Raw genomic sequence first — 24,245 nt, 5'->3', positions numbered from 1 at the left:
GATAGACAAATACAGTAGACAAACACAACAAGCCACCATTAGGGCTTGCGAATAAACCCAGTCCCGTATATAAAGACGCTGTAGTAAATGTGGGAAAGTATAGAGAATTGGCCAAATGAAAATGTAAAAACACTCATGAACAGGCCTAACTTTTTGTTTTTCATATGACAGTTAATTATTTTTTGTAAGACTTAAAAGGAAACTGTTCCACGTTCCACCAACTGTGTTAGAAATTAGTAATTTAGAGCTAATTTCTGTGTACCAGGGTTTCGACTTTATAAATGGAGGACACTGGATGTGATTACCAAATTAGAAACAACTATCACAGTAGACGTAATTCATCATTATTACTTAAAGGAATTGTAAAAAAAAAAACATTACTCTTAACATGTCAATCAGGTGCTACCAATCAGACTTTTACGACATTTAACCCTTTCACGACCAAGGACGAAAATGCACGTCCTGGTCGGCTGCTAGTTCCCGCTCCAGGACGTGCATTTTCGTCCCCATTTCAAACTGTCACTCTGTGTAAACACAGAGTGACAGACCCACGCTGACAGCTGTCCTAGACAGCTGTCACATCAGTCTCGCCAGACAGCGGACCATCGCCGCTGCTTTCGGCAGTTAACCCCTTAAGTGCAGCGACGGATTGCCGTCGCCGCATTTAAGTGGTTTGAAGCACATCGGCAGCCCCCACGAAGTGATCGTGGGGGCTACCGATGGTTGTCACGGCAATCGGAGGTCAGATAATGACCTCCGGGTTGCCATGTACGGAAGCCTCGGAGGAACAGCCTCCGGCCGTTCCTACTCTGCTTCCTGTTAGTGTGACAGTCACGTCACAATGACAGTTAGGAGTACATCACACTACGTGTGTAGTGTAATGTACTCTAGCAGCGATCAAAGCTGCAAGTCTAAGTGTCCCCTAGTGGGACAAGTAAAAAAAGTAAAAAAAAGTAATAAAAATGTTTTAAAAAAAGTGTAAAAATAAGTTATAAGTTCTATAAACACTAAATGCTTTTCTTTCCTATAATAAGACTTTTATTATAGAAAAAAATGAACACGTTAAAAAAGTACACATATTTTGTATCACCGCATTCGTAACGACCCCAACTATAAAGTTATTTTCCCCGCACGATGAACACCCCAAAAAAAATCAATAAAAAACTACGACAGAATCACAATTTTTTTGGTCACCACCGCTCCCTAAATAAAGAATAAAAAGTGATCAAAAAGTCGCATGTTCCCAAAAATAGTACCAATAAAAACTTCTATCCGTCCCGCAAAAAACAAGCCCGTACACCGCTTTTTTGACTAAAAAATAAAAAAAATGATGGCTCTCAGAATATGGTGACACAGAAATATTTTTTTTTTTATAAATAAGTCATTTTATTGTGCAAAACGCTAAAAAAAGGACCAAACCTATATACATCTGGTATCGCCGTAATCGTACCAACCCGCAGAATACAGTAAAAATGTCATTTATAGCGTACGGTGAGCGCCGCAAAAAGAAAACCTAAAACATACCCCAAAATGGTACCAATGAAAACTACAGATTGTCCCGCAACAAATAAGCCCTCGTAGGCTTCGGTGGAGAAAAAATAAAAAAAGTTCTGGCTTTCAGAATATGGCGATGCAAAATGTGCAGAGTGTCCAAAAGTGGATAAGATCGGGCGCAATTTATCAGTGTGACACCGGCCACACATCTGCGGATTATTATTTATTTACCCCATTATTATACCCTCTTATTATGCCCTGATGTTCTCCGCACAGATTACACATACCCCAAAATTATAAACTGAAATACCAGCGAAACCCAAAACAGAAAAACTACCAAGCAAAATCTGCGCTCCAAAAGCAAAATGGCGTTCCCTCCCTTCTGAGCCCTGCAGCGTGCCCAAGCAGCAGTTTGCGCCCACACATATGGCGTCGCCATACCCGAGAGAACCCGCTTAACGTTTTATGAGGTATTTGTCTTCTGTGGCACAAACTGGGCACAACATATTATGCACTAAAATGGCATATCGGTGGAAAATTGCAATTTTCACTTAGAACCATCCGCTGCGCATTAACCCCTTTGCGCACTATGACTTAATTGCCCGTCATGGTGCGGCGGTTGATGTATGGAGCCGGCTCACGTGCTGAGCCCGCTCCATAAGCTGCGGGTGTCGGCTGTGTATTACAGCAGGCACCCTCGGTACTAACGGACAGGTACAGCGATCGCTCTGTTACAGAAGCCTGTAAGAATAACAATATACTGCAATACATTAGTATTGCAGTGTATTGTACCAGCGATCCAATGATCACTGGATCAAGTCCCCTAAGAGGATTGATTAATAAAATGTGTAGAAGAATGATAGTTATTAGTGAGAATTTTTTTTTTAAAGTTAAAAAAACAAAACACCTTTTCGCATTTTTCTTCTAAAGTAATGTAAAAAAATTAACAAAATTGGTATCGCTACGTCCGTAAAAGTCCGAACTATTACAATATACCATTATTTAATTTGCACAGTGCACACCTTAAAAAAAAATAATAATTGAAACCGCCAAAATCGCAGTTTTTTTTTTTTACACCTTCGCTCTAAAAAAAAAATGTAATACAACTTTTGAACCACTTTTTATGTACTAAAAAATGGTACCAATAAAAACTGCAGCTCCTCCCGCAAGAAAAAAGCCCTCACACCGCTCTATTGATGGAAAAATAAAAAAGTTATGGCTCTTGGAATGCGGGGAGTGAAAATCTAAAATATGAAAGCAAAAAATGGATCAGTCCTGAAAGGGTTAATTCATTTCTAATGAAAAAACGTATGACCACATGTGGGGTATTTCCGTACTCGGGAGAAATTGCTTTATAAAAAATGGTTGTTTTTTTCCTTCTTTATCCCTTGTGAAAATGAGAAAATTCAACATTTTAGTGGAAAAAATTATGATATTAATTTTCGCGCCCTAATTCTAATAAACTCTGCAAAAGACCCGTGGGGTGTAAATGCTCACTATACTCCTAGAAAAATTCCTTGAAGGTTTTTCCAAAATGGGGTCACTTTTGGGGGGTTTCCACTGTTTTGGTCCCTCCAGTGCATTGCAAATGCGACATGGCACCGAAAACCATTCCAGCAAAATCAAAAATCCAAATGGCGCTCCTTCCCTTCTGAGGCCTGCTGTGGGTCCAAACAGCAGTTTATTACCACATATGGGGTATTGTCGTAATCGAGAGACATTGCTTTACAAATGTTGGGGTGCATTTTCTTCGTTATTCCTTGTAAATAATAAAAATTTCTATGTTGTTTCAGAAAAAAGTACATTTTAATTTTTACAGACTAATTCCAATATATTTAGCGAAAAACCTGTGTGCTCAAAATGCTAACTATACCCCTAGATAAATACCTTAAGGGGTCTAGTTTTCGAAATGGGGTAGTTTATGGGCAGTTTCTATCGTTCTGGCAGCTCAAAGCTTCTCAGTGGGGCCTAAAACATTTTCAAGCAAAATATGAGTCCTGAAAGCCTCCGGGTGCTCCCTTCCTTTGGGGCCCTGCCGTGTGTCCAAACAACGCATTAGGGCCACAATGTGGGTATTTTTGAAAACAGGAGAAAGAGGGTGATAGATTTTGGGGTGGGTTTTTTCATTTTCATGTTCGCTTTACAAAGAAATCGGTCTTCAAACAAATACTTTTATGAAAAAAGTGAATTTTTTTTTTTTTTCACCTGATATGCATTAAATTTAGCAAAAAACTGTGGGGTCAAAATACTTACTATACCCCTAAATAAATACCTTATGGGGTCTAGTTTTCTAAATGGGGTAGTTTATGGGGAGTTTCTATCGTTCTGGCAGCTCAAAGCTTCTCCAAATGTACAGTGGGGCCTAAAACATTTTCAAGCAAAATATGAGTCCTGAAAGCCTCCGGTTGCTCCCTTCCTTTTGGGCCCTGCCGTGTGTCCAGGCAGCGCATTAGGGCCACAATGTGGGTATTTTTGAAAACAGGAGAAAAAGGGTGATAGATTTTGGGGTGTGTTTCTTCAGTTTCATGGTCGCTTTACAAAGAAATTGGTCTTCAAACTGATACTTTTATGAAAAAAAAGTGAAATTATTATTTTTTTCCACCTGCTATGTATTCCATTTAGCAAAAAACTGTGGGGTCAAAATACTTACTATACCCCTAGGTAAATACCTTAAGGGGTCTAGTTTTCTAAATGGGGTCATTTGTGGGGGTTTCCATCACTCTGAGACCTATGAGCCTCTGAAAACCTGGCTTGGTGCAGGAAAACAAAATGTACTTCAAAATGTATAAAATGATTATTCAATTTGTAAGTCCTCTAAATTGCTGAAAATGTATTTTATTTTTTCAAAAGTGCTGCCAAAATAGAGTAAAGAGATAGAAATATATATTTAATTAAAAAAATTGTATAGTATGTGTGTACATATGTGACATATTGCAGTTAAAAATAAGAGAAAATGGTAATTTTTACAAAATTTCTTCCATTTTTCTATTTTTTAATTAATTTCCGCAAATTGTATCAGTCTACTTTTACCACTAAAATAAAGTACAACATGTGACGAAAAAACAATGTCAGAATTACTTGGATATTCAAAACTTTCACAGTTATTCTCTGATAAAGTCACACATACCAGATTTGACAAATCTGGCTTGGTCATTAAGGTACAAACATGCCCGGTCATTAAGGAGTTAATTAAGTGCAGATATTCTCAATTGAAATGACTAGGAGTCACGGAAACGTCCAAGTGCTTCAGATTGGAGGGGCCCTGTGGCCAACTCTCCACTGATCAGTTTTATAACATGTCTAATTGATGTACCGTACAAGTAATTTTCAAGGCCAAGTAATTTACAATTGTAAATTACTGTAAATCTTTTCCTTTTAACCCCTTAAGGACACAGCCTGTTTTGGCCTTAAGGACACAGCCTATTTTTGCAAATCTGACATGTGTCACTTTATGTGGTAATAACTCCGGAATGCTTTTGCCTATCCAAGCGATTCTGAGACTGTTTTCTCGTGACATGTTGTACTTTATGATACTGAAAAAATTTAGTCGTTAAATTCAATATTTATTTGTAAAAAACACCAAAATTTAGAGAGAATTTGCAAAAATCTGCATTTTTCTAAATTGTAATGTATCTGCTTGTAAAACAGATCGTAATACCACACAAAATATTTACTAGTTAACATTTCCCATATGTCTACTTTATGTTTGCATCATTTTTTGAACGTGCTTTTATTTTTCTATGACGTCACAAGGCTTAGAACTTTAGCTGCAATTTCAAGAAAATTTCAAAAGGCTATTTTTTCAGGGACCAGTTCAGTTCTGAAGTGGCTTTGAGGGCCTTATATGTTAGAAACCCCCTATAAAACACCACATTTTAAAAACTGCACCCCTCAAAGTATTCAAAACCACATTCAGAATTTTTTTTTAACCCTTTAGGCATTTCACAGGAAATAAAGCAAAGTAGAGGTGAAATTTACAAATTTCAATTTTTTTTTACTAAATTAATTTGTAATACAGTTTTTTCTGTAACACAGAAGGTTTTACCCAAGAAATGCAACTCAATATTTATTGCCCAGATTCTGCAGTTTTTAGAAATATCCCACATGTGGCCCTAGTGCGGTAATGGACTGAAATACCGGCCTCAGAAGCAAAGGAGCACCTGGTGGATTTTGGGGCCTCTATTTTATTAGAATATATTTTAGGCACCATGTCAGGTTTGAAGAGGTCTTGTGGTGCCAAAACAGTGGAAACCCCCCAAAAGTGACCTCATTTTGGAAACTACACCCCTCAAGGAATTTTTCAAGAGGTATAGTTAGCATTTTTAGCCCACGGGTTTTTTGCTAAATTTATTGGAACTGGTCTGTGAAAATGAAAATCTACTTTTTTTCTGAAAAAACATACGATGTTTTAGATTTTACAAGGAATAAAGGAGAAAAAGCACCCAAACATTTGTAAAGCAATGTCTCCCGATTACGGCAATATCCCATATGTGGTAATAAACTGCTGTTTGGACCCACGGCAGGGCTCAGAAGGGAACGAGGGCCATTTGGATTTTGGAGCGCAGATTTTGCTGCATTGGTTTTCGGTGCCATGTCGTGTTTGCAAAGCCCTGGAGGGACCATAACAGTGGAAACTCCCCAAAAGTGACCCCATTTTGGAAACTACACCCCTCAAGGAATTTTTCTAGGGATATAGTTAGCATTTTGACCCTACACGGTTTTTGCTGAACTTATGGGAATTATGCCGTGAAATTGAAAATCTAAATTTTTTTCTAATAAAAATATAGTTTTAGCTCAGATTTTTTCATTTTTACAATAGATAAAAGGAAAAAAAAACACCCCAATATTTGTAAAGCAAACTCTTCTGAGCACAGCAATACCCCATATGTGGTAATAAACTGCTGTTTGGACACTCGGCAAGGCTTAGAAAGGACGGAGCGCCATTTGACTTTTGGAGTTCAAGTTTTGCTGGAATGGTTTGTGGCCCCATGTCACATTTGCAAAGCCACTGAGGGGCCAAAATAGTGCAAACTCGGCAAAAGTGACCCCATTTGGGAAACTATACCCCTCGTGGAATTTATCTAGCGGTATAGTGAGCATTTTGACCCCACAGTTTTTTTGCTGAATTATTGGAATTATGCAGTGAAAATGAAAATCTACATTCTTTCCACTAAAATGTTGAATTTTTTTCATTTTCACAAGGAATAAAGGAGAAAAAGCGCCCCAACAATTGTAAACCAATTTCTCCCGAGTACGGTAATACCCCACATGTGGTCATAAACTGCTGCTTGGATACACCGCAGGGCTCAGAATGGCAGGAGTGCTACTTGGCATGTAGATTTTAGTTGATTGTTTTTTGGGCGCCATGTCGCATTTGCAGAGCCCTTGAGGTACCCGTACAGTAGAAACCCCTGAGATGTGACTCCATTTTGGAAACTATACCCCTCAGGGTAATCATCTAGGGGTGTAGTGCGTATTTTGATCCCACAGGTGTTTCATAGATTGTATTCGAATGAGGCAGTATGAAAATGAAAAATTATTTTTTTTCCCCAAAAATATGTAGTTTTGCACCCAATTTTTTTTCCACAAGGGGTAATATTAGAAAAAAACCACACATAATTTGTTACCCAATTTCTCCCGAGTACGGCAATACCCCATGTGTGGCCCTAAACTGCTGTTTGGGCACATGGCAGAGCTCAAAATGGAAGGAGTGCCATGTGGCTTTTAGAGCACAGATTTTGCTGGACTGGTGTAGGGGCGCCATGTCGCATTTGCAGAGCTCCCTTAGGTACCAGAGTAGAGTGTAAAACCCTGAGAAGTGACCCCATTTTGTAAACTACACCCCTCAAGGCATTTATCATTTGCCTGGATATATGACAGGGCTTAGGCGTGAAAGGCGCATGTGAGAGCTATTTTGGTGATTTTCGCAGCATTAGCCCACAATGGCAGGGCTCTGGGGACAAATAGTAAAACAAACCCTCAAGTAGTGACCCCCATTTTGGAAACTGCACCCCTGAAGGCATTTTATTAACGGGTGTAGTGAGCATTTTGACCACACAGGGTTTTTTTTTTCTATAATAAATGAATGCTCAGTGGATGGTGCAAAGTGAAAATTGCAAATTTCCACAGGTATATGCCATTTTAGCGCACAATATTTTGTGCCCAGTTCATGCCACTGAAGACAAATACCTCAAACTGTTAAGCGGGTTCTCCCGGGTATGGCGATGCCATATATGTGGACGTAAACTGCCCGTTGGGCACGCTGTGGGGCTCAGTAGGGAGAGGCGCCATTTGGCTTTTGGAGCGCAGATTTTGCTTAGTGGCAGTTTTGTTTGGGGTTTTGCTGGTATTTCAGTTTATGATGTGGGGGCATATGTAATCTGTGCGGGGTACATCAGGGTATAATAAGAGGGTGTAATAATGGGGTAAATAAATAATAATCCGCAGATATGTGGCCGGTGTCACACTGATAAATGGTGCCAGATCTTACCCGCAAATGTACACTCTGCACATTTTGCATCACCATATTCTGAGAGCCAGAACTTTTTTGTTTTCACCACCGGAGCCGTGTGAGGGCTTATTTGTTGCGGGACAATCTGTCATTTTCATTGGTACCATTTTGGGGTACATGCGATTTTTTTGATCACTTTGTATTTAATTTTTTTGGCAAGCAAGGTGACCAAAAACCTGCAATTCTGATGTTTTTTATAAAAAAAAATTTACGGCGTTCGCCATGCGCTATGAATGACAATTTTACGTTATTCTGCGGGTCGGTACGATTACGGTGATACCAGATGTATATAGTTTCTCTTATGCTTTGCAGCGTCTGCACGATAAAATCACTTGTTTCAAATTTATTTTTTGTGTCACCAGATTCTGAGAGCCTTAACTTTTTTATTTTTCCGTCAAAAAAGCTGCGGGGGGGGGGGCTTGTTTTTTGCGGGACGGGCTTCAGTTTTTAATGGTATCATTTTGGGGTACATGCAACTTTTAGATCCCTTTTTTTATTCTGTTTTGCGAGGGGTTGTGACTAACAAACAGCGATTCTGGAATCGTGTTCACCGTACGGGTAAAATAGCATGATATTTTTATAGTTGGGGTCATTACGGACGCGGTGATACCACATATGTGTACTTTTTTTTATGCTTTTCTGTTTTTCCTATAATAAAAGACTTATTATAGGAAAAAAGGCTGTTAGTGTTTTTTGCAACTTATTTTTTTCATGAAACTTATTTTTTTTAACTTTTTTACAACATTTTTATTAACTTGTTTTACCTTTTTTTTTGTGTCCCACTAGGGAACTTGAAGGCATGAAGCCCTGATCGCTATTCTAATACACTGCACTACCTACATAGTGCAGTGTATTAGAGCTGTCAGCTATTCACTGACAGCAAGCCTACTAGGCTTCGCCTCCCGGCGGGGCCAAATAGGCTTCCGTACTAGGAAGCGATTGTTAGACTACGGTTGCCATAGCAACCATCGGAACACCCGCGTGTGTCGATGGTTGTCATTAGCAACCATAGCGTGCGATCTAATCACTTAGATGCAGCGATAGCTGCATCTAAGGGGTTAATCGGCCGGATCGGAGCCTAGCTCCGGTCCTGGCCGTTAGAGCACGATGTCAGCTGTGACAAACAGCTGACACCCGCGCCCGTGGCAACCATCGTGGTTGCCGACAGGCTACAAGACACTTCGATGCATCGATCGCGTTGATCGATGCATCGAAGGGGTTAATCGGCCCGATCGGAGCCTAGCTCCGGTCCTGGCCGTTGCAGAGGGATGCCGGACATCTGATTACCGGCGGTGATAGCGCTGGCTCAAGCTGAGCCAGCGCCATCACATACCTTACGTCATGGAGCTGTGATTGGTCAGTCTGCTTTGACTGACCAATCACAGCGATCGCCGGCAGGAGACCGCTGTGAATGGTCCCCTGCCGTCTTACTGTGCCGATCAACTGTCATGAACAGTTGACGGCACAGTTCTGTCACCTTGTCATTTGACAGGGTGACAGTTTTTAGCCAGGACGCACCGGTACGTCCCTGTGCCTTAAAGCACTTCAATGCAGGACGTACCGGTACGTCCTGGTGCGCTAAGGGGTTAAACATTGACAATTGTTTCTTAGAACGAGGTTCAAGCCACAACAAACCTCAGTGTCCCTATTTGCAGTATGCTTTGTTTACATTTAGCTTCTACCACTTGCACCATCGCATCAGATTTGGACAATACATTCAGCGTATATGTAACTTGGGAAATCTACATCTAACATGATCAGAGAGATCGGCCTGCCCAAAGAGCATACATTTGTTAATACCCCACTATACTTTTTTTCCAACTGTATTTAAAGAGGCTCTGTCACCAGATTATAAGTGTCCTATCTCCTGGGCGTGTTTTTACTTTTTACCAACTGGGTGTTGTACAGAGGAGTGTATGACGCTGACCAATCAGTGACCAATCAGCGTCATACATTTCTCAGTGTTCCAGCCCAGCATGATCAACAGCACAGTGTGATTGTGCAGTGAAAGAAGCTGGGCTGGAACAATGAGAAGTGTATGACGCTGATTGGTCACTGATTGGTAAATAGTAAAAAAAGAATCCTTTGTTATCTTAGGAGATAAAAGCTATCAGAGGTGTCGTAGCAGTGACTTATTTCTCTCTCCATATTTAGGGATGTTCCGTTCTGTATCACCATTTTAATAAAGTGACATCAGGGTTTACAGCCATATTGGTTGTAATTTTTTAATTAGGTTCTCAGCGAATGATGATAAAATGTCACTTTGTTATTGATGGATTTAAAATCTTTGTGAGTCTTCCTGTGTGAATCTTCTTACAGTTCAAAAATAATGGTATGTAAATTTATTATATATTTAAAATAATATATAAGGCGATGTGAAGCAAGTCAGAAATAGCAAGTTATTATTATACATTTTCCCACATTTGGACATACTATGAAGTCCTAATTACATTCTTCTGGTGGTCTTCCGATCACTGCTGGAAGCGGTTGTGATTGACAGCCGGACTCCTGCTGTAATAGCCAAGATCAGAGACACCTCCTATCGTGGACGCTTAACTTCTTAAATGAGGCATTCAATTGAGACTGCAGCACATAAACAGTTTAAAGCTGGGTTCACACGACCTATTTTCAGGCGTAAACGAGGCGTATTATGCCTCGTTTTACATCTGAAAATAGGGCTACAATTAGTCGGCAAACATCTGCCCATTCATTTGAATGGGTTTGCCGACGTATTGTGCAGACGACCTGTAATTTACGCGTCGTCGTTTGACAGCTGTCAAACGACGACGCGTAAATTGACTGCCTCGGCAAAGAAGTGCAGGGCACTTCTTTGCCACGTAATTTGAGCCGTTCTTCATTGAACTCAATGAAGAGCAGCTCAAGATATACGAGCATCACAGACGCCTCGTATATTACGAGGAGGAGCATTTACGGCTGAAACGACGCAGCTGTTTTCTTCTGAAAACAGGCTGTCATTTCAGCCGTAAAAGCCAGCTAGCGTGTGAACATACCCTAACAGAGCGGGCTACCTCTGTCAGCCCATCAGAGCCCTATCGATGCTATTGCATCCTGGCTGCTTTACCCTTTATAATAGCGACTGGAGCACCTAGTCAGTTTGACACCTCTGTCAACTCAACAAGCCCTCATGCAGTTACGTTGATGGAAAAATAAAAATAAAAGTCATGGCTCTTAGAATGTAGACGGGCCTGTTCACATTAGCGTTAGGTTCCATCAGACTAACCCACCAATGGAAAGGCAAACTGAAACCATAGCTTTCAGTTGACTGCACTATGGTTTCCGCCAAAAAAGCAGAAACCTTACGGAAATCAATGGTAATGCCAACGGAAGCTATTGTTTCTGTTTGCCTTTCCGTTGATGGGTTTCTCCGATGGAAAGGTCTGACGGAACCCATTAACGGAACCTAAAGCTGAAGTAGAAAACGAAAAAAAAACCAAAAAAACACTATACATATTTGATATTGCTGTAATCGTGTAAACATCTTATATATATTTTCGAGTGTTTGTTTGAAGCCCGATTTTTCATTGGTTTAAAATCAGGGAATAGCTATTTTTGATTGGACATTGAACAAAGTTTGCCTCCTTTTGCAATTTTTGATTAAGTGGCAGGAATACACCTTCAAAGTCCCTGTTTTTCCCATGGGCAACTATATGTTGCTTGCTCCAGAGTCGGCACTGGAAAGAATCTCTACATCTTGGCACCGGATCAAAAGACAAAAAACATTGTTTACAAGAAAGTGTTGGAATAGAATCATGCAGTCCTAAATCAACACTATATAAATCTTTAATGAATAGATTACTTCATTTCATTTATGCTTCCAAAACCATTATTTACACTCTCTAGCAATTAAATTCATATCGAGAGGTAGCAATTCAATTCATACTGAGAGGTATTTAAATAGTGAGCTTTTACTCTATCTATACCGTAAGTCAACCTCCCGAGAAACGGCGGGTATAAAAGCTAGTGTCAAATAAAGCTAAAATGTTATTTATTCCGCAAGGTAAAAGGCATAAAAAATCCCCCTAAAAGATGGATAAAATTTTTTTATAAAATCACAAAGCTATGTTGATAGTATGCTTCCTGAAGACCCAAAAAAGACCACGGCTGGGTTAACGTGCACATTTTCAGAATATCATGTTCCAAGCTATATATTATGTAGTAAACTTATGTATTGAATGAAAGTACTGAGGAGCAAGTAACCATAAAATAAGAATATAAAGAAACTTGATAAAGAACCATTTAATTTCACTCGTTCGCATGATTGTAAGTGGATATAAATGCTCCTAGAAACAATGGAAGAAGCAAGTGATTGTAATAGTAGTAAAACTTTTGTCTCAGACCTTATAAAACGGAAAGCCATGAATGAACAAAACATCCATCCGAGGCAAGAAGTCGACAATGCATAAAAGAGGCAAATGGGGAAACTATAAGGCCTTATTCAGACCAGCGTAATATACGCCATGTGCTGTCCGTTAAAAAGAAATGCAAAAGAAAAATGCAATTCAATGGGGTTATTCACACAACCGTGGTTTTTCACACAGCGTGTCTCCGTTGCGTGAAACTCACTGCACGTCCTATTTTGAACAGTTTTTGTGGACCACGTCGTCCATTGAAGTCAATGGGTGCGTGAAAAACACGCACAGCACACGGAAGACATTTGTGTGCTGTCCATGTTTTTCACGCACCAGTTGCTAAAGAAACGATAAGAAAAAAAAGAAAACAGGAACACGGATGAGACACAGAAAGCACACGGATACCACACAGAAACTGAAACAAATGAAATACAAAGTGGTTTTTTTTGTGGACGCAAAACGTACACGCTCGTCTGAATAAGGCGTAATGTGCATTTCTCTTCGATGTATGGTACTCACATTTTTCCATTTGTCATCAGGAGACTGCTGCATAAGATTTGTATCAGATATTGCAGATGGCTGTAATGTATCCTTAGGAGGGAGAAATGAAAGCCATTAATATTAATCTATACTTATTCTACAAACATGGTAGTAAAAAAAAAACAACGAAATATTGCCAAAACGACTAAATGCTTCCTAGCCCACTCTGGTCCAGAACAAGGCTTCTCAAACTGTAAGGTGTCTCCCGGTTGTTGGCGAGATGCAGCCATGGCGTCAGTGTTAACAGAAGCTGCACAGGCCTTATAGTTGCATCTGCATCATTCATTGGATGGACAAAATAATTACATTTTGAGCTTATTTTAATGTTCTACGGAGTCCAGGAGACAAATTTTATAATAAATTGGAGGTAATAAAAATGTTGGCATAGACTTTGATCAATGGAGAGGTCCAGGAATCACCATGTTCTGGCTAGTGAGACCCAAGAGAAAAAGATTGAAAAGGCCCTGGTCTAAAAGGACCCAGGGATCGCCTTGTCACAATAAATACTTATTTTTTTGACTACTTAACCCTAGATATTGTAGATAACTGCAAGTAATCTTGAATTTTCAGGTTTAGACAGGAGCTAAATTATATATAAAGGGAATTCACACAATGTAATGAACTTTTCTACTGTAGATGCAAAAAGTGTCTAAATATGTATCATAAATTTGACATTACGATTAGGGCTACATCATAACATTTGTCCTCTGCAGCCCCACTGGCCACATTTAATAGAATGTTTCCATAGCAATTGCAAATGATACAATGGATAATTGATGCAATTCTACAGTGTCCTATTGCATCATACCATTTTTACATAGTACAAATGTTTACAAATACCTAAAAAAGATTTTAAAAAAAAAAAAGAAAAGAAGTTTCATGGTGCAGTAGAACCTAATATAGTAATATGGATAGATGCAAAAAACAGATTTAGGGTCTATTCACACTGAGCTTTTAAGGTGCTGATTTTGACAGTGAAACAGCCAAAATTGCTCCCCGTTGATTTCAACAGAGGCAGAGACGATTTTTCTCTGGGGCGTCTTTTAACCACAGACGGGGAAAAAAAGTGTGATGTCCTTTCTCGCAGAGGTTTCCTTCTCTGACCTCCCATTGAAATAAATGTGAGGCAGGAATTTTGAACTACCTGTGCTTTTTCCCCAGTGTTTTTTGCCCACGATCCTTGCATTAGATTCAATGGCCACCAGAAAAAAAAAATGTAGCGGAAAAAAAAAAACCGTAGGCAGTTCAAAATCTTCCTCACTATTTCCTGAAGGAATTCTGAGACAGTTTTTTTCCGCCTGTGTTAACTAGGCCTTAGGCTGGGTTCACACGACCATGTTACGTCCGTAATGTACGGAACGTATTTCGGCCGGAAGACCCGGACCGAACAGAGTGCAGGGGGCCGGGCTCCTAGAATCATAGTTATGTACGATGCTAGGAGTCCCTGCCTCTCCGTGGAAATACTGTCCCGTACTGTAATCATGATTACAGTACGGGACAGTTGTCCGGCAGCGTGGCAGGGACTCCTAGCATCGTACATAACTATGACGCTAGGAGCCCGGCCCCCTGCACTGTGTTCGGTCCGGGTCTTCCGGCCGAAATACGTTCCGTACATTACGGACGTAACATGGTCGTGTGAACCCAGCCTTAGGGTAGGCTCACACGGGTATGTTTGAGGCAGAAAAATACGATACTGATTTAAAGAGAAAACAGTCTCTGAATCCAGGCCTTTTTTTAAAGCATTTTTGGCGTTTGCTAGCGTATTTTGAAAATTATCTTGAGGCTTGTTTTCAAAGCTTTTTTTTATATTGGGAAAGGAAAATCAGCTCCAAAAGCGCCTCAAGTAGTGAAATGCTATTTATTTTTACGAGACATATTTGAATACAGCGGCGTAAAAATACGCCTCATCTGAACGACACATCATATTTCCTTTTGAATTCAATGGGAGCGGTTTCTAGGCGTATTGCAATTTAGAGACATATTACGAGGCATTTTGTTCCTCTAAATACGCATGCAATTTGCCCATGTGAACATACCCTTAGATCTGCATTCACATGAACATGCACAACTTTCACATGTAGGTGAGATGTTTTCATCACAGAGAAGGTCTGCCTCTGGGTCAAACCCAGGGACAGGACCATACTTGAAGGCAATAGAGAAGGCAGAAATAATGGAGGCTAAGAGATATATTGAGGTAATATATAAGGCTTTTTGGGGTTGATCTAACCCCTTCCTCAGGTACATGTACCATGTCTATTTTTCCTGCCTTCTATATTGCCTTTCTACAAACGGATGTGATAATGTTTTTGCTATGGTAAGATGAGATGTTTCTATATAACCATACCTTGCATGATTCCGTGCATTACTCACCTTGCCCAGAACCACAGAAAGGACATATAGTTGCTTAAAAAGTATAATTATATATATATATATATATATATATATATATATATATATATATATATATACATACATACATATACATACATACACACATACACACACACATATATACAGTGAAGGAAATAAGTATTTGATCCCTTGTTGATTTTGTAAGTTTGCCCACTGTCAAAGTCATGAACAGTCTAGAATTTTTAGGCTAGGTTAATTTTACCAGTGAGAGATAGATTATATTTAAAAAAAAAACAGAAAATCACATTGTCAAAATTATATATATTTATTTGCATTGTGCACAGAGAAATAAGTATTTGATCCCTTTGGCAAACAAGACTTAATACTTGGTGGCAAAACCCTTGTTGGCAAGCACAGCAGTCAGACGTTTTTTGTAGTTTATGATGAGGTTTGCACACATGATAGATGGAATTTTGGCCCACTCCTCTTTGCAGATCTTAATGATTTACAGATGATTTCGAGGCTGTCGCTTGGCAACTCGGATCTTCAGCTCCCTCCATAAGTTTTCGATGGGATTAAGGTCTGGAGACTGGCTAGGCCACTCCATGACCTTAATGTGCTTCTTTTTGAGCCACTCCTTTGTTGCCTTGGCTGTATGTTTCGGGTCATTGTCGTGCTGGAAGACCCAGCCACGAGCCATTTTTAATGTCCTGGTGGAGGGAAGGAGGTTGTCACTCAGGATTTGACGGTACATGGCTCCATCCATTCTCCCATTGATGCAGTGAAGTAGTCCTGTGCCCTTAGCAGAGAAACACCCCCAAAACATAATGTTTCCACCTCCATGCTTGACAGTGGGGACGGTGTTCTTTGGGTCATAGGCAGTATTTCTCTTCCTCCAAACACGGCGAGTTGAGTTAATGCTAAAGAGCTCGATTTTAGTCTCATCTGACCACAGCACCTTCTCCCAATCACTCTCAGAATCATCCAGATGTTCATTTGCAAACTTCAGACGGGCCTGTACATGTGCCTTCTTGAGCAGGGGGACCTTGCGGGCACTGCAGGATTTTAATCCATTACGGCGTAATGTGTTACCAATGGTTTTCTTGGTGACTGTGGTCCCAGCTGCCTTGAGATCATTAACAAGTTCCCCCCGTGTAGTTTTCGGCTGAGCTCTCACCTTCCTCAGGATAAAGGATACCCCACAAGGTGAGATTTTGCCTGGAGCCCCAGATCGATGTCGATTGACAGTCATTTTGTATGTCTTCCATTTTCTTACTATTGCACCAACAGTTGTCTCCTTCTCACCCAGCGTCTTACTTATGGTTTTGTAGCCCATTCCAGCCTTGTGCAGGTCTATGATCTTGTCCCTGACATCCTTAGAAAGCTCTTTGGTCTTGCCCATGTTGTAGAGGTTAGAGTCAGACTGATTTATTGAGTCTGTGGACAGGAGTCTTTTATACAGGTGACCATGTAAGACAGCTGTCTTTAATGCAGGAACCAAGTTGATTTGGAGCGTGTAACTGGTCTAGAGGAGGCTGAACTCTTAATGGTTGGTAGGGGATCAAATACTTATTTTTCAGTGCACAATGCAAATAAATATATATAATTTTGACTATGTGATTTTCTGTTTTTTTTTGTTTTTTTATATATAATCTATCTCTCACTGTTAAAATTAACCTAGCCTAAAAATTCTAGACTGTTCATGTCTTTGACAGTGGGCAAACTTACAAAATCAGCAAGGGATCAAATACTTATTTCCTTCACTGCATATGTGTATATATATATATATATATATATATATATATATATATATATAAAAACACAAACTGTGCAAAAGTCAGTACCCATGAAGAAGAATTGATCACAACCATTTAAAGGAGTTGTCCCAGAATCGACAATTATCACCTATCCACAGGATAGGTGATAATTGTCTGATTGATGGGGGGCCCCCTCCGCTCGGACCCCCACCATTCGCAAGAACAGGGCTCCTGAACCCCCAGATCCTCCTCACTGCAGCCCCTGCGGTGAGGAGGGGCTTGAATGGGGCATGTGCCCGACGACACTCCATTCAATGTCTATAGTACGTATGGAAAACAAACTCTGTACTCGGCTGTTTCCATCATTCCCATAGACTTTGAATGGAGCGGCGGTGGAGCATGTGTGCTACCGCGCCATTCAAAGTCCACCTTACTGAAGTCAAGCAGTTCAAAGAGTTCAGAACCACCGTTTTTTTGATCGGTGGGGGTACCAGTAGTGGGGCTTCCAGCGATCAGATAATTATCACCTATCCTGCAGACAGGCGATATTTGTTGATTCTGGGAATACCATATCAATATACGGTATTTACCTGTGAAGTTGCTCCAGTAGACGGTGGTGCAGCCTGGGATACCAACACATGCATTTTACTAATGTGAGTATTGAGGCTGCCAAGGCTTTTAAACACGCAGCTACAATCTGTGCAGTGATATGTAGCTCCATCCTTCACCTTAAATATGAATGAAAAAAAGCAACAGAATGTCAAGTCAGTGGGATACATAGATGACAGCTGTGTTCATGCGGATAGATTTTTTTCATGAAGAATGGCACATATTTTACTGAACACGCACCAAGTTCTCAAAACTGTTGCAATATTAATTTGGTATGAGTAGTGTTTGGAGAATGCTCAGCGAGACTCCAAATTTTAAATGAATGTCGTAACATCCCTACAAATATCTGTCCATTTTACAAATGCACGACTGGTCTGAAATGTGAATGTCCGCCATTTTATTTTTAATCTAAATTCAGCGCCGTTTAATTCTATAATATATCTATAGCTAAAAATTTCCTTGCTTTACAGTGTCACAAAGGGGTTGTTTCAACTGGAAAATGCTCTCCTTAAATGAATGCTGCACTGGCAATCTGCTGAGTATTGCAGGTCCGAGTGCAGAAACCCCCGGATATCAGCTGAAAGGGAAAGCTGTGGGCAGCCACAGATTTACCACGCAACATTAAATAAATGGATGAACCATGTAATGCATTGCCGCACCAAGTCTGCAGGGGGGGAGTGACTCATTCTAGTGGCACTCCATTCTGGAAGATAGTGGGGAGTCCCCTGTTCATCATCAAAACAATCTCTTTAAATTTTAGTTGTCTGCAGCCACCACTAGGGGGAGGTTACTGCATACAGATTTATTATTGCATTTAATGGGAGCTGTATAAATCAACCTTTAGCAAACTCCTAGCGGTGATTCCAGGCAGCCTGAATTTTATCATATAACTCTATGGCTTATGTTAAGAGAAGCAGGGGATTTGGAGCTCTGTGTCAGAAAAGAGCTCAGATCCCTATAAAGATATATTACAAAATTAACCAGAACAGCATTTTGGATCTAAAAGTAAAATGGTGTTAAAAAGGCGAAATTCAAAAGAATTATGAGGTCATAAATATTGATTGATTAAATGATATTTACTCTAATAAAAGGAGAATTGTGAATTTAATGTAAAAGCAAACATAGTAACTTATTCTGATCTGACCACGGTGTGTTGTGCTCACATTATTGAATGCTGAATGTATGTATGACTTAATCGTAACTGAAATTTGGGTTCTCAGATTTTCCACCTTTATCATAGTCTATTATACTTTATTTACTAGAATCCAGACACCCACACTAAATCTGCAATTGAAAATGTGACAATGTGTTTAAGACCTCCCTGTACCGTGATTTAGATATATATCAATGGGAAAATAGACACCACAAAGACTGAACTGCTGCAGGGGTGTACAGAAGAGAAAAGGGCAGCAGAATGATTAACACTTCACAATTCATAAGCCATTATTCCGATCATTTCCTGCTGACACTTGTCAGATCAGTCTGAAAATAGACAGTAACTGGATGGTTGTGTATTTACCTCTGAATGAACCCGCTGTATGTGAGACTGGAGATTGCCTTTCTGAGAAAAGGCAGCTGGACAAAAAGCACAGGCATGAGGCTTCTCCCCTGTGTGCTTAACCATGTGGGTGGCCAGCGCCCCCTTTTGGTTAAAAGCTTTTCCACACAGATTACATTTGAAGGGTCTTTCGCCTGAATTAAAAAAAACAAAAAAAAACAAATACAATTTCCTTTATGAACAGTGAAGGGTAATCTGTATAACAGGATAAAAAAAAACATATAGACTGCTTTATAGGTATGTTCAGCTATGAAAAACAGTTCAAAGTTTACATCTATAAAGTATGTATATTACAAAGTATCAGCACATCGAATGCTAACACTTCGTAACATACATTGGCTTCAATTTCTGTCACTGGAGAGAGGGACAATGTAGGTCCGTAATTGTGACCCGCTGCAAATATGAGTCTGTTTCAATGGAACTCAATGGTCCATGAAGCGGTTCTGATCTGACAGCTCCCTGCTCCTCCATTCAAATGTCCCTGCTCCTCCATTCAAGTGTTAGCACTTCATGTCAGGCCTGATTCGTTCCCCTATACAATAGGACATTTAAAGAGAAGATTTCCTAGCATTTACAATCCTAGAGGAGCATTTCCCAGGTTTAAGTGCAGCAGGCTAGCACATTATTATAGCAGCGGTCTACATTTTTCGATTTTGAAGCTACTTTTTCATAATTCATACATCTTTCTCATCATAGAAAGTTTTGTTAAAAGCCAAAATCAAGATCAATTTTTATGCTATCCAGAAAGCCTTGAGCTCTCGAAATGTCTTTTTTTACGTACATGTATTATTAGGGAGGCATCTCAATCTTTTAGCACCCAGATGGAACATACCGACCGCTTACATCACTTGTGTAAATGTCAGTCTTTTGGCGCAATGCACTTGTATATACTGCAGGAATTGAGCTTCATGCATTGCACAAAATTTAGGGAGATATTAGGGGTTGTCTCATCAAAACAACCAATGTCCATATAACCTCTTACATAGCGGTTCAGCCAACAGCTGTTCCTCCCGACTCCCCCGTACCAAGTGTGCAAGTGTTTTCAAAAGGAAGAGAAGGGAGCGGAGTCTGGCATCTCCTTATAAACAAAAGGATCGGGAATGTCGAAATTTAACAGCCCGATCCTTCTCTTTCCCCACATCTGCAGTCGGAGAGTTGGGACGCCGCCATACACATTCGATGGTCGGCGGGTCTCGCTGAAATCAGGGGGTTCGGCCGACAAGCATCTAATGTGTATGGCCACTCTAATACTACATTTTGGCCTCCAGTGACCGGTCATTGCAGCGAAATCTGAACTCGGAGCTGAACCTTTAGTGATCAGCTGATGACCAGGGTGGTTGTTTTTAGACAAGGGATTTTCTTGATAAGACAATTAATTTAGCTACCAAACAAGGCTCAATGATAAATAGAAGAATTGCTTTGCCAATTTTACTTAGCCGGTATGCTCTAGGTGATCGGGGGAGTCATTTCATGTCTTTGATAGCTCTACTCAATCAGAATTGCTATGTTACTGTTCCTTTCATCTATAAGGGGAAGACAGAATTGAAATCTGAGTGGCATACTAGCGACTGACAGACCATTTAGGAATATCTTGTCATGTGGCATTGGACGCTATGTTGACTCATTTGTTGTAATAAAACTTAGTTTTATACATTTCATTCCACATTTTTCAATGAGAGCAGTTTTTGAACTGCACATACTAGCGGAGCCCAAGATACAGTATCTCATGTCCTGATAGTTTGCTGTAGAAAACACGTATTATCCTGAAATCCAGATTGTTGGCTTAGAAATGTTGAAACACACTAAGAAAAGTACCCCCCACTCAAACAGCCGACATCAAAGTACCCACAAGGCCATGATCATACACTAACTACACTGCCTATTAATCGCACAGCTTAAGGACAGTGCGAAGACCCGCTAGAGACATGGCATACACCCCTACGGTAAACATACCACAGGTAGAGAGGATTGACAGCAAACATAAATCAGGAAAATAGGGAGGAATTGATCAATTATATTAGAAAGTTGTATAACTTTCCAGAGGAAAACTTTATCCTTCTCCCCTCTCAGGGATCCATTAGTGCACAACTGATAAATGAAAGTGTGATGTGTGAATCCAGCCTCAAGGACATGAGCAAAGGTTTTAGTTTTCACTACTACTTGCCGTGGAGAATTAGGAAACAATATAAATATTGAATTAACACAAAAAAGGTCTACATGGACAAAATTTTGTATTCATTTTCAGACACTGACAAAATATTAGACAATATTCAATGGCTTGTAACACCCGCAAACTATGCAGAAGAGATATAAAATGTGTGATGTACAGAAAGATTTGCGATCAAAAGACTCTTTTATAATGATGAGAACGAAGGAACCAAAAACTCAGTATATTAGAACAAGGCAAACTTTCACGGGTGAAGGGGGACCTCTAGTGGCTGAAATGCATTTGCAGGAATAAAATGGCAGTATTAGAAAAAGTCACAGCAACATGATAGCCATAACAGACTGATGTACTGAGGCTGTAGTAAAGCATTTTCTCATTACGCAACAAGTTTTAATTACCATTACTTCAATAGAAGAGTTTATATCACAGCTAGGGTCTATACACCTATAGCCAGGCTGGGTCTTGTGTGAATGTTACTAGAAGGTCAACGCTCTGTTAGTAAGACATGGACTTATTTATGGGCTCGGTTTGGGTCCAAGTCATCAGAGATTTATTTGCTCACTATTTGGTTTCACGGTCAACTTGGAGAGTGATAAGCCTTGATGTCTTTATATTAGCGCCATAGCAGAATAGTGATCATAATAAAAGGGGTCATATATTATACAATAATGGATGGCATATATCGAAGCACAAAATATCTAGAGGGAACAGATTTAAAAATCTAGAATATTTACTTATACATGGTGTTCAAGTGTTTATCTCAGGGCCTGCTAATAGGTGGGAGTTTCTATCTATATAAGCGGATTTCTATGGATTGGGTATGTTTATAGGACATTATCCATACAGCGCTATCTGGGAGGGACTACATATAAAACAATCCTCCCCTGCAATACATTTCCAAAGATGACCACACACGAACAGAATATTTACCTCGACAACAAAGTATAATATCCTTAGATGTTTGAGAAGGTCATACGCTGAGTTATGGAAGGCTCCCCTCCCAACATATATGGGAGATGTACTCTGCCATACGTCTTTTTAGATCAAAAGGATGATTGGAGAACGGCACAAGAGATGAGAAACATTCCCTTAGAAAACTTGAAGTAATGTTCCCCCTCTACCTCGTGCCGTTCTCCAATCCTCCTTTTGATCTAAAAAGACGTATGGCAGAGCACATCTCCCATATATGTTGTAAAAGGGGCCTCAGCCTGCTATGCAAAAACCTCCTGAACTACTGAGGCTTCTACGTTTATCCCACATACTAATACGTTAAAGGGGTTTTCCGGTTTTATATAAATAAAGCTTAAATCACTAGTATAAATCAAAAGTTCCACAAATTCTAATATACATGTTTCAATGCCTGAGAATTATCAAGACCTTTGTTTGCGGTCAGTGAATGAGGACACTGAACAAAAATGAGGACACTGTTCAAACATTAAATAGGTAAAGCATATGCTCACCTTTGGACAACATTTTACAGTTTAAATATAAATTGAATCTACTTCGTGCAGCTCTTCTTCGGGTTTTCCGTTGTTTTGCTCCATCAAAGGAGCAGAAAAATGAAAAACTGGAGTCACCGGATCTGTCGCATTGATGGAAACCAATGGCGTCCAACGCAACTCATTGACTTTAACGGGTTCTGTCAGAGTCCCATCAAGGTGTCTGTCGTTTTGACAAACAAAATAGCACAGCATTTTGCCTGTCAAAAATGACAGAATGTGCGAAAGTGGCCCCTAATGGAGCCACCGATGCAGATGTGAACAGAGCCTAAGTTTGTAAATACATTGAATGACATAACTTGCTCTGATCCTAAGGTTAAAGGATCTATTATGGTCCAGAGCTACAATTCTGAGCTGAAGTCTCCCAGCATTCTCTGCAGAGTATGGCCTGTTAATTTGAATTCTGGAAAGTATCATCTTTACACCAGGCACTCTCCAGCAATCTGACGAAGGACTGAATTGTCCCACTGCATTATAGGAGCTGGGCTAAGTTGTTAGGGATATGTCTGACAACAAAGCTTGTCGACTGTTTCCAATAACAACCACAAGGATAGCGAATGCAGCTCTGGACTACAGAACAGTATGTATCAGGATCAGTACGAGATAATTAATGCAATGGATTTACGAAGTTACTCAACTTAAGTCGATTCATTCTATAGATATGTTTTAACATGATGTTCACAGGTGGACAGATACTAAATTGGAGTGACAGGCTCCATCTAAATTCTATAAAATGACATGAAAGCAGGGCAGAACAAATAACAATAAAACCCCCTCGCAGCTTAAAATCACAACTGACAATTTGTCATTTATTATACATTACGTATTGTAATTGCTAATACAGCAGACAATGTTAACAACAAGCTTGGATTTCCCTATCTGCGCCTTCTTTGTACACCATAGGAAATACTAGATTTCGATTGAACTGCTATCTGAATGCAGCAAATGAAGTCAATTTGCTTACCTGTGTGTATTCTAATGTGGCGTGTTAACTGACTTGGCTTCTGAAACGTTTTACCGCAGTGTGGACAGGAGTAGGAGAATCCACTTCTATCTATGTTTCTATTGTAAGATCTAGTACTTGTGACCCTGTAAATCATCAAGGGCAAAATGTGAACAATAGTGCAAGAAAAGCTGCAAGAAATGACATAGATGCAAAGTAATGAAACAATGGCCTCTCCACTGCTGACATTCAAGTACTCCAAGAATTCTGCAAGAGCAGTATTTTGTGTTCTTAAAAGTGATGTTCGGAATAAATTATTGATAAAGAAACTGATCCAGCTCTGAATGGCCTCAGCAGGAGATATTAATACTGCTGTTATAGCAAAGTAGCAAGACAGGAACTCGCACGAGTGATAGCTAGAGTTTCAACAGTCCGGGCTTTGTTG

At 39.9% G+C, this 24,245-nt stretch overlaps 1 protein-coding gene across 3 annotated transcripts in view; it reads right to left on the bottom strand.

The window, feature by feature from the left end:
- ZNF236 (zinc finger protein 236) overlaps nucleotides 1-24,245 on the bottom strand; it is a 169,765-nt gene that overhangs the window by 126,379 nt on the left and 19,141 nt on the right. For all 3 annotated transcript variants that reach the window (XM_075826517.1, XM_075826515.1, XM_075826516.1), the window contains exons 5-8: nucleotides 23,822-23,946; nucleotides 19,153-19,325; nucleotides 17,615-17,752; nucleotides 12,895-12,966 (exon numbers count right to left, since the gene is read on the bottom strand). In XM_075826517.1, the coding sequence (XP_075682632.1) occupies nucleotides 12,895-12,966; nucleotides 17,615-17,752; nucleotides 19,153-19,325; nucleotides 23,822-23,946 (508 nt within the window). The remainder of the gene's footprint in view (nucleotides 1-12,894; nucleotides 12,967-17,614; nucleotides 17,753-19,152; nucleotides 19,326-23,821; nucleotides 23,947-24,245) is intronic.

This window comes from Rhinoderma darwinii, chromosome 5 (assembly GCF_050947455.1).
Source record: "Rhinoderma darwinii isolate aRhiDar2 chromosome 5, aRhiDar2.hap1, whole genome shotgun sequence".
Classification (NCBI taxonomy): Eukaryota; Metazoa; Chordata; class Amphibia; order Anura; family Rhinodermatidae; genus Rhinoderma; species Rhinoderma darwinii.
This window is presented reverse-complemented; position numbering and strand designations above follow the sequence as displayed.